Source organism: Corvus brachyrhynchos, unplaced genomic scaffold, assembly GCF_000691975.1.
Source record: "Corvus brachyrhynchos isolate BGI_N302 unplaced genomic scaffold, ASM69197v1 scaffold166, whole genome shotgun sequence".
Lineage (NCBI taxonomy): Eukaryota > Metazoa > Chordata > Aves > Passeriformes > Corvidae > Corvus > Corvus brachyrhynchos.
In genome coordinates this window covers 1,917,102-1,928,528 of record NW_008239671.1, presented here as the reverse complement: position 1 = coordinate 1,928,528, position 11,427 = coordinate 1,917,102, and the positions used below count along the sequence as shown (strand labels likewise).

Here is an 11,427-nt window from a genome sequence, read left to right as displayed (position 1 = left end):
CAGACCAGGCATGAGCCACCAGCCAGACAAAAGTGAGTTGCAGAGCACCTCATCACAGGTATTATTGGGAAAAAAGAGGGTATGTTTATTGTACACACAAGTTCTTTCAAAAGTGCAGAGCAAGATTCATTTTCCCATTAAGCATGACTGCCCACATGCCCCACTTCACCTTTCAGAATGAACAGAAATTCTAGTTTGTCTAAAAAACCTGTTTTCCAGTAATTTCTCTCCACAGACACACTTTTTCCTCTATCAAGAACTAGCACACATTAACATCAGTAAGCAAAAAAAAAAAGGAAAGCTTTCATATACTTCAGTGAAAAGGTTTATAAATAAACATAGGGAGAACGTAAGTTTAACTGAAAAGATCGGGGGGGGGGGTTTGTCTAAAAAAAGATTCACACAGTTCTAGAAAAAAATATTCTAGATTTTCTAGATTTTTCTAGAAACTATCTTTCATGGGATTTCATTTAAGTTTTAAAACATCTTTCAAAAAGCTTTCAAAACTAGATAGTGAAAAGCATTAAAGCACTCAAAATTTTATTTTTTAGTGTATTCTGTCAGTAAGAAAAAAACTGCCAAGAAAGTTAAAGTCACTTTCATGTCTCAGGCGTTCATCCACAATTTCAAGATAGTCACAGAGCACATAGATTGTTGGGGCCCTCCCCCTGCCGTGGGGTTCTGGGAGAGGGGCCCTGGGGGGGAGGCATGGGTTTCTTTAGTCCCTGGTCAGCCTCGTTCCCCATTGGTTGTTTTGTGTTCCCCTGCGCGGGCAAGGACCCTCGGGTCCCGTGATTGAGCAGTTCCTCGGCAGAGCCTGGCCATGTGGCTAGAGAAATAAACATCTCTGAAACATCTATCAAGAATCTGTCCATATATATTTCTTTTCCACGGGCCTCATTATCTGATACACGTGTTGCAGTATCCGCACTGTAACAAGAGATCACATTCCTTTTTTACAATGTCCATAAATCTGCATGAACAAAAAATTAACCCTACCTCAACTTTACCCTGTCTTCAAGTACAAAAAACATCAACAGCTATTTTCTATCCCATGACTGAAGTATGAATTTCAGATTATGGTGTGAAATTTTATCTACCATGCTTGAAAAGCAAAAATTTAAAACACAACAACCAGCTGCTGGACTAAATCATATTTTTAATGGAAATTTCAGCTACATGCCAGAAAACTTCCAGGAAAATTACATTGAAATCAGGCACATACCTACAGACAGATATTGCCAAAGCCATCTACCAGATAGAATAAATTTACATGACTATAACCTACTTCCTTGTGTTGCCTTCTGCAGCATCCCAGACTGTCTCTTAATAAATTTAATCAAACCTGAGCCCAATGGTCCTGCAGTTCTTGACAGATTTTTGTGTCAATCACGGCCTGAATTTCTCCTCCACAGGGAATTTCCTTTTTCTCTACTGATCAATAAAAGACCAGTTGCATTTAGACACCTGTGTTGTCAATGTAGCATATACTGTGCTTTTTATTCCTGTGAGTTCTTCTTCACTTCCCTGCACTTCTCAGGCTTTGTAGCTTCATTCTTTACGGTCCACAGAATCACGGAATGGTTTGGGTTGGAAGAGACCTTAAAGATCATCCAGTTCCAAATCCTGCCATGGGCAAAGGAGTCTCTGCCTTCCCTCCTCTCTAATATAAAAAGACATGAATGATAAATATCCACATTTCCCAGGTCTCCTTTGTCCCCCATCTGGGAGATCTTTTACACAACTCCAACAGTACCAGAATAAACACCCACACAGCAAAGCATTTAAAGGCTCAGCAACTGGATAATTTCATTTAGATGGTTTTGAGCTGTAAGTGTTCCTATTATGGAATCATTATGGGATATACAGGGATAAGCTTTAGGCATCAAATCTTCTCTTTTTGCTCTTTGTGTTTTTAGAACCCAACTTCATAAATCAAGCCCATTGATCACCAGAGTTTTCTACAGCCAACAGAATTTACCCTTCCACACTATAGCAGTAACAAGAATCTTAACACCACGGGCACTCTCAGTTACTCCAAAGCGTTTTGCAAATGATATAGAACATTTGTTCCACACCTATCAATGAAAAGCAAGAGTCCCTGGAGTGAATTGCTGCCTTTAGTAGTACATAACAGTACCCAGCAAGGCAGGGCAGGAAATGAGGAGCACACCAAGAGCCAGCTGTAACTGCCGCAGACATTTTTAGGTTGACGATGTAATTATCCCAGCTGGAACCCTGCCAGGAAATCAGCCAGGAAAACACAGCCTCAGTTCATTAATCCAGCTCTTTATGCCACTGAGCTAAACATATCATTTCACATCACACCAGGGCTGGTCTCGTTTACACGGCTCGTGGGTGCTAATAATGGTGTGTGGTGTCTCCTGCTCTCCTCATTATGGGATCGTGTTGAACAGGCCCCAAAAAAAGCTGCTCCACTTTTCTGACAGGCTTTTTTCCCAGCCTGGAGTGTTGACAAGAGATGAATGTCTGTGTCATTCTGTGTAATACGGTTTAAGATCTTTTTTCCCCTCTCTGCTTCTTCATTGTTGTTTGGGTTGAATTTTTTTAACATATAAGTTAAAAAAAGAAGAGTAAAGGTCTTTTTGTCATTTAAAAAGTCAAAAATTCAGCCTAGATAAGGCAAGTTTAGGTTGATGCCTCTAACTCAGTAGAAGACTGCCGAGGAGAAGCTGAGTCAGCATCACAAACCCAAAAAGGAGAACGTTTTAAATTCAGAGAGAACATGGGCACTCGTGTCACAACTGAAGATGCTGAGCTACAGCTTGACACAACACAAAATAAGGAATGTAAGCAACAGGAAACTGAAGTAGTGAAGTAGTTGACAAATGAAAATTAATGCCAGAAGAGCCAGGCATCAGCATTAAAAAGCTAAAAAAAAAAAACCAAACCCAACCAAAACTCCATCATCACAACAACACCCAGAAGAAAAAATAATCAACAAAACCTAAAACCCCACTAGAGTATTGGAATATCATTGTACATAGAGCATACAGCAAATACTTAACTTATTCTGATGTACTGGCAATTGAATACTTAAGAAAACCCAAGCCACACAGAACAGGAAAACAGTGAAACCAAATATACATAGAGTGGAGAGGAGGAAAAAATACCGTCAGGATGGAACAGATTGGAATATTCACTAATCAGTGCTTATATATACAAAATTTAACCCTGCCTTCTCATATGATCACTTCAGTCCAATTTGCACAAGATGAAAAATTCAAAGTATGAGTTCTGTGGGAGTAACTCACTGAACATCAGTATTTTACACCCCAATCCTTTAGACTCCTTTTGAAATCTCAGTTGGAGATCTCTCAGTCTTCTTCTAAAACCCAGGGCTGATGATACTGGCAGACGGTATCTTTAGATTATAGGACTTACAATGGAATAAACCTGAAAGGTACTTAATTCTGCTGCAATAAAGATAATTACAATCAAAATCAATAAAACTGAAACATTTTGTTATAGGCATATATTGAAAACATATTTTTCCCCTACCAAACAGGTAAATTTGAAAGCATCTCACACCCATTTTATCTTCTGAAAGAAAATGGTCAGATTTTATGAGTATCCATTTATCACCAATACTCAGAAAATAATTGCTTTAATATTGCTATTATCTCTGTATTTTCAGGCTTGGGTAATTTTTTTATTATATATTTCAATATCTACTTGAAACCACAAGTACTTCTATATTGCTGTTTTATCTGGTTGATAATTGTTAAATTGCTCAGAAACATATGTGCCATAATCCTAAATCTACATTTGCACCCACAGGCTTCAAACCAGCGCTCAGATTTAGCCAAGTGAAAGAAACCACATCATTTTGTCACACAGCAGAATAAAAACAGGCCGAAGATGAAACAATAAGCTTTGGCACCAGGTGAAGCTTTACTTCAGTCAAGCATTTTGTCCCACATACCTTGTTTTCGAACATCTTCTACAGCAGCAACCAATTCCTCCTTGAGATCCTGGCTCTCTTTAGCAATTTGGTCTCCTTTTTCCAAGAAATTTTGAGTGGCCTGCTCCACTGAGGCAGCCAAAACATGAGCCTTCTTCGAGCGGCCTTTCTTCTTGCCAGAGGGTCCTTTATTGCTCGTGTTCACCAGCGTCGTCACCTTTGGGCAGGCAAAACAAGTTTTTGTCAGTTTGAACAATTCCCCAACTATTAATAGGAACACCTAACTCAATCCTCACACTATTTTCTGTGCCCTGGAAGGGATGAAGTGGTCACATGTTTTGAACAGATAAAATGGAAGTATAAAATCCAACAGCATGTCTTTCAACAGAGGGTTTTCCTTTTAAACTCTCCTCAGTCTGGGCTAAGCAAATCACAGCCAAGCAGCAAAAAGAAAAAGATAAGAACCAGGCATGGCAGGGCAGTGCTGCCAAAGCATCGTTTTTGTCACTGGTTTTCATTTTTAAAAAACGAAGAAGCTGATAAAATGGAACCTGAACACACAAGGGTCACAAACCATTCAAAAAGCAATTGTCCCTTGAGGTAATGTACTGTCAGTGACAACACACGTGGTGACAAAAACATTGCGGCTGTTTTCCAGACGTGAAAGGTATGAAGAGCTCCCCTGCAAAGATTATACAGGTTAAAACCCTTTGCCTTAGTGTTGCTTCACTATATTCCTAATATTTTGTCATAAACCCACAGCAGACAGTGAAATGATCAGTGAGTAGTTAAACAGAAGGAAACTCTGCTTCCATGTTTGCAGAATCTCCTGAAGGAATTCTTTATTGAGCTGTCAATAAACTGATTAGAAAGCTTAAAAACACAGCACAGCGTGTAGATCCCACAGCTGAGTGCTGGGCAAAGACGGAATCCTGCTTTACTCCAGCAGTACCAGGCTGCTGCTCGGTAGAACAGCAATTTTGAACTGGGTATTATCAGGTGTTAAATGCACAAAAAACCAGCAGTGGATCCATAATGCTCAGGGATGCAATTCTCCCTAAGTGGGACACAAACCAGGGCACTTGAAGTGTTGTATCAGTGTTCTAAGCCACAAATTTGCTGCAAGAAAATAAATGCCTTCGCAATAAAGACATTTCACTAAAAACCAAAGGATTTTAAAACAAGGATGAAAATTCACTGTCATCTCATCGCTGTTACCAGAAGAGTGACAAGGTCTTTGGCAGAGTTTTGACCAAAAAGCCTTTTACCATGCTCTTTGTGCTACATTTCTTTTCCCTTTCAGATAGTTTTTATTCCAAATCACATCTAAAAACTACAGACTGTAGTACCTATGTCTATATCTATATCTATTTTTATATATAATCAGGGCTTGGAAACACCATAGGCATGGATATATTGGGAGGAAAAAAAATGTATTCCAGAGCCTTCTTTCAGGAAGGAGTCTGCCAGGCTACTGGAATGTAATATTCATCCACCATATGGAGACGTATTTTCCACTATTTGTATCTAGAAATAGTATTTTCTTTATTAGCTTTCCCTTGTAAATATTCCTCATGAAATTTCCAGAAGATCCTTTCATAGTTGATCATTGTCATTGGCATCTTCATAGACACCTACGGAAATGCAAATAATTCTAAATCACCACCAAACAATACAAGTTTATCAGAACTTCCCAATGTGGCAGTTACAAATTAAAATAAAATAATTAGTAATATTTTCTTTAAGGCTTTTTTGAAATAAAATAACTGCTTTGCCCTATGCTGCCTGATGCGCCCAAATAGAGAAAAATCATTTCAACTGTCCCCAAGTGCTCAAAATCTTCTCAGTTCTCTGTGTCAGTCTGAGTAGAGCAGATGAACATGTGAAGGTCCTAGAGAAGAAGAGGATCCAGCACTGGCAGAAAACCTTTGCTAACACTCTGAGCTGCTGAGTTCAGAACTAACACAGTCGATAGGAAAATCCAAATTGCCACAGAGGACGGAGACTTTTTCTACCAGTTCTTATAACACACAGGTAGGAAACAGCACGCCCGAAGCCAACCCCCTTTTTCTAAAGGAAAAGCTGGTGTATTCTGCCTGAGCCCAATTCCTTCATAGAAGTTTTGCTGCTCTTTTTTCTTATTTATTTTGTTTCTAACATTAAAAAAAGAAGTTTCCATCATGTCAAAAGCTGGGTCTCAAATATAATCATGGAAGAGTCTAAGGTGAGCCAGCAAGAGAGCACAAGATGACAAGTGGTGCTGGAGGCATTGTTTGCCAATGAACCTCAATGATTTGTAAATTTGAAGCAAAGGCTTTAAAATTTTAAACCAGATCTGCTGGCATGAAATCCAAAAAAAGCAACATCTCACTACCCTCTAATCAACAGCATTCAGATGAAGCAAGAAGAGAAACCATTCTTCATGTGGGGCTAGGAATTGCCTTGGAAAAGGGCAATTCTGGATTCCAGTCTGCGCCAACAGGTTGGGTTCTGGATAGTACAGAGCTCTTATAGGAAGCAAACCACTCATAAAAACTGGAATCTTGCCATTTTGCACACCTTGCGTCAGCTTCTTTTAAATCACATTAAATTACCAGTTAAAAGGCTAAAAATGCAGTCTCTTCCAAAATTAGAATTCCTGTTCAGGAAAGTCAGCTGCACTGGGACAGGGCAACAGGGGACGAAGGCTTCTGACACCAGTGACAGAAAAACCCATGGCATATTAGCTTCTTTCACATTTTTTAAAAGCCTATAACCTGTGAATTTATATAAACTGCATGAAAAAAAAAATGAAGAAAAAATAATAATAACCTTTTATCTTATTGACATAACTCACTTTTCCAGCAGGGCTTTAAAGCTAACTGGTTTATTTTCAGTATCTTACCCCACCTATACTGATACAAAGGAAAGAATGTCTCTATCTGCTTCTGTTACTAATTAATGCAGAACTCGCCCAAAATTCTGTACAATCATCAAATATATCACTTGATAATTACCATAAGCTCATTTGGCAGCCCTGTAATGATCCTGGCTTTGTGATCCCACTAGGGAACCTTGCTCTCTTACTTTATTAAAGAAGCTTCACACAGTCCTAGCACAGATCTCTGCCAGAAAAACAGAACTTCACTAATTAATAGTTCAGCCCCATCCTGAATGAAGGCCTCCTTCCACAGCTCCAGCAGCACAAAAGAAAGGTGAAGATGTCTTTGCAGAAAGCAGAACATTCTGTTAGCATGGATTTCCCTATGGCAGAGGTCACGTGCGGGCAGGGAATGCCAGAAGTGAAAGGGGATAGAGCTGGATCACACACTCATCAAATTAATCCCCTGTCAGCAGCTCCAGCTCACAGAAGAACATTCCTGGCTCTCTGAATTAAACTGTCTTCCCTACAGATTTCTGAAAAGCGTGGGCCACAAGTTTAAGGGCTGTAATTCTGCCCCTTTGCCTTCTCTTTGCTCAGTATCTGCTTGAATTGCATTAGTTACCCAAGACTTTCCACAACCACGTTAAAAACAAGCATATATTGACAATTTTTGAGGCAAATATTGATAGTTTCTTTTTGGGTTTTTTTTTTTAATTATCCTGCTAATCCTTGTGGTTTCTCACTGGTCCCTCACACAGGACAGATGCCTTAGTGTTGTGTTTTCAGCACAGACTGGGTGATGAAAGGATTGAGAGCAGCCCTTTGGAGAAAGGCTTGGGGACACTGGTGGCACATGGCAGGGGGACTGGACCAGGGGATCTTTAAAGGTCTCTTCCAGCACAAATCATTCTATGATTCTGTGATTCTACAAATTTAAATATCAACGACTGAGGCTGTTGGGCTTTTCTGAGGGTGGACAGCATTTATACATTTCCTTGTTTTTAATAAACCAAAGCAGGCAAATCAAATACAGCTCTGCAAACATGTCCATTATGAAAAACATTCACACAAATACTTGGCTCTGGTTGTGACAGGTGAAATCAACGTAAAAGGATTTCTCTGAAGGATCACTAATTGCTTGCAAAAAAAAAAATTCACTATTCTCCCCTGTGCCCCTTGCATTTTCAAGTAAATATTATTTGTTCTTCCCAGCAGCATTTCCTGAATGTGAACAGCTACGAGTTGTTCCTCTCTTCTCATGCACTCACGGATCACCAAGGTGTTGGAAACTCTCAGTGACCTGAGCAAAGACAGCCCTGACATTTCAGTGGAAGGGCCCTTTCATTTCTAGGTATCAGCTGCCCTTCCACTCCACTGCACCATCTCATTGCCTCACTGGTTGTATAATGGTAACCCCTTGAGCACTCAAAATCCTGCTGTTTCCAACAGAAGTTTGTTTCATCAAAGGAAAAAAAAAAAAGCATTAGAACTGCCTGGAAAACACAAAATCTCTTTTTCAAAACTGTCTCATGGCTGGATTTGCTTTTTTTTTGTTTGTTTCCTTTGGCAGAAGAGACCTTTCAAAATACCTGGTGAGAAAAGCCAATTGTGCTGTGGGTTAAAGCACCAGCATGGCCGTAGGAAGATCTGATTTGATTCCCTGCTCAAAATGAGGTGAACAGACCTGAGCACTGTTTTTGTGACCTTCCCTTGGACCATCCACCAGCAGAGCAAACAGAGGTGGAATTTTGCCATATAAATTCCTGGCTCTGCACACCAAAGCCTTAAGTTATGATGTGGCTCTCAGCAGTAGCTCATTAGCTGATCCCACTCCAACTGCAAGGTATTACTGAGCAAAATACAGGAGAAAATGCTCTCAACAACTACATTTCATTCACATACAAAAGAGAAAAGCAGCTAAATTGGATTTTTTCCATATTTGTGCAGAGGAGCAGATAACTTGTTGGGTTTTCTCCCATATTTGTGCTTATTCTCTAGTGCCACACACGAAAAAGGGTTTTTTCCCTATTACAGCAATATGGGTGAACACAGATGTTGTGCTGAGCATGATTCAGTCTGTAACATAACTCCATTTTTTGATAATAACTGTTCTTCAATTTTCCCTATCAACTTGAGTAATTTGCCACTGTCCTTACCCCATAAATCATAACAGCTTACATAATTAACTCTTGTAATTATCTCCGCACGATTAGCACCAGCTGTCTACGTAATTCATAAAGCTGAAATTCTCTTCCTATCCTATGTGGATATTTGGACTCTCGTTGATAAATAGAACTTTGCCTATCCACGCTGAATTCCAGTGGTTTAACCCAGCTTTTTGTACTCCTTCCAGCTCCCCTCAGTGTTTGCAAACACCTGTGGGTTAGAGGAATTCATAAATAAGCAGAGTACTCTCTCTAATGCATAAATTATTAGCTGGGGTGCTACAAAATGCCAGTGCCACACCTACCTTTTGGCTGGGAAGCACTCAGATAACTGAGGCAACACTGATTAGAGCCAGGATATTTTAATCCAGTGTAGCTTGAGGACAGCGAGCGGCTCCGATTCACATTTCTGCTGCCAAACGCTAATTCCTGAACAAATCTGCATATTTCCATTCTGCCCACATGAGGTACCTTTAGGATGTAATTTGGAGATAGCAGCACCGTTGCTGTTAATTTGTATTTTTCTTATCAGTGCTCCCACCACGGGAAGAGGTTTACATCCCAGCCAATGTGAATGAATATTATATAAGGCACTTTGAAAGTTCTTCAGCAAGTATTCATTCTCAGTGGAACTTCTGACTACTTGTTATGCTATCAAAAAGGATAAAAAATAAATAAACCACCCCACACTTAACTTTCCTCCTACAAATCTTCCCAAAAAAAACTATCAAAAATTTCTACAACAGACATACAAAACATGAAATATATTTTCACAAATCATATTGCTAAGAAAAAGAAGACTAGAAAAACACAATTAAATGAAGAATCATGGTTATGTTCCTCCTAAAAATCTTCATGAAAAATGTATACAACAACGATGAAAACCTGCAGTGTGTTTTCACCAACTCTCCCACAACTGAAACAAGAATCAATATAAATTAAGCTAATAAAATGTCTCCCATAATACAATTTGCCTCTAATTTGTAATAAATTAGGAGCAAAGATTATTAATTTTTTTTTTTGTGACAAGTTTCTCCTGTCAATTGGCACTAAAGGACTGTGATGCTATTTAGAAGCCAAATATGAATTCCAGGAGTTACCCAGTAGACAGAAAAAACAGATTATGTTAATATTCCACTCATGAAAGACAGAAGATTTACATTCCTCAAGTTTCCCAAGAATTCACTTGCTCCTGTACATTACTTGAGGTTCCTCACACCATCCAATTGACAACTGGCAACTCTAAGGGTTGACCGTCTCTTGAACTGGCAGCACAAGCAGCAACATCCATTACAAGACTCCTTCTCTGTCTCTGTGCTGGCAGGATTTCAAAACCTCACTTTTAAGAACTAAATAATCCCATTCCTGAACACAGGTTTCCAGTATCTTGTTAGGATTTTGACAATTCCAGCTTTTGCCGAGAGAGAAAAGCTGAAGCAGGTGTTTAAATGGAGCAATTACATATTCTTCAGCAAAACCATCGGCTTAATCTGACTCCTAAAAAATCTGTTCAATGCCTTTAAATGCAAGAGGAAGATAAAAGTCAAATTCTAGATCTTCCTCTCAATGTGTAATTCACTGAGGGTTTTCTAATTGTACAAAAGGGCTTGATCCCAGTCAAGTCCAACAGCTAAAGACAGCACAGAATCCACAAATTCCTATTATTTCACTTTTTTAGCTTTCACCAAGCAAGTTAAGCTGTACCATTTCAAAAATTCATATCTATGGCTTGTGTTAAACATGAATTTTCTGTCATCTCTTTCTTCATTATGCATAAGAGTAGTTCATGATCATACTAAGCTGAAAAGAGGAAGAAGAATTCTTCCCCCCACAATGGCATAATTCTGGCAGGATGACCACCTTAGGGGCCAGGCCATGAATTGTGGGGCACAGCACTGTCTTGGGAGTAAGAAATGTAGGTTGGAAGTTCCTCAGGCTCAGCAGAGAAGTGAACCAAGTCTTCTTCCTTCAGAGGTGACCATCTTAACACCTGGGATATTTTATAAGAAGGTGGACTGCAGCACCAGCATGCTTGGGCTTGAAGTGAGAAGAATGAACCATTTTTTAACCCTGAGGGAAGATTTAAGACTAACTCCAAGCAAACTTGTGCTCTATTAATCACCATGTGACATTAGCTCCCCTCTGCAGGCTCAGAGTTCAGCATATAAATTCTGGAAAGGGATGGGATTTCAAAAAGCTCCCTTTCCCATCTCTTCCACAACATCTTCTAAATCTCACTCCTAAGCATCTCTCTTCTCTCCTCCATGTGTTGAAAAGGAGAATTAATCACGTAACTTCTGTTTATGGATTACACTCCCAGAGCTGGATGCCTAAACGGACTTGGCATCTCGAAACCTTTGAGTCTTCCAAAGCTCTGAATCAAGGATCTGAATTTTAATTGGAGCAACATGTGGAGACACAAATACTTCCTGCTTGTGATCCTGCCACTATCTTCCTTCTGTTTCTCATTGTCC

General features: G+C 39.5%; 1 protein-coding gene across 3 annotated transcripts in view; it reads right to left on the bottom strand.

Moving 5' to 3' along the window:
* Nucleotides 1–11,427, bottom strand: part of CTNNA2 (catenin alpha 2) — a 463,429-nt gene that overhangs the window by 364,745 nt on the left and 87,257 nt on the right. For all 3 annotated transcript variants that reach the window (XM_017742415.1, XM_008639874.2, XM_008639875.2), the window contains exon 3: nt 3,947–4,142. In XM_017742415.1, coding sequence (XP_017597904.1) covers nt 3,947–4,142 — 196 coding nt within the window. The remainder of the gene's footprint in view (nt 1–3,946; nt 4,143–11,427) is intronic.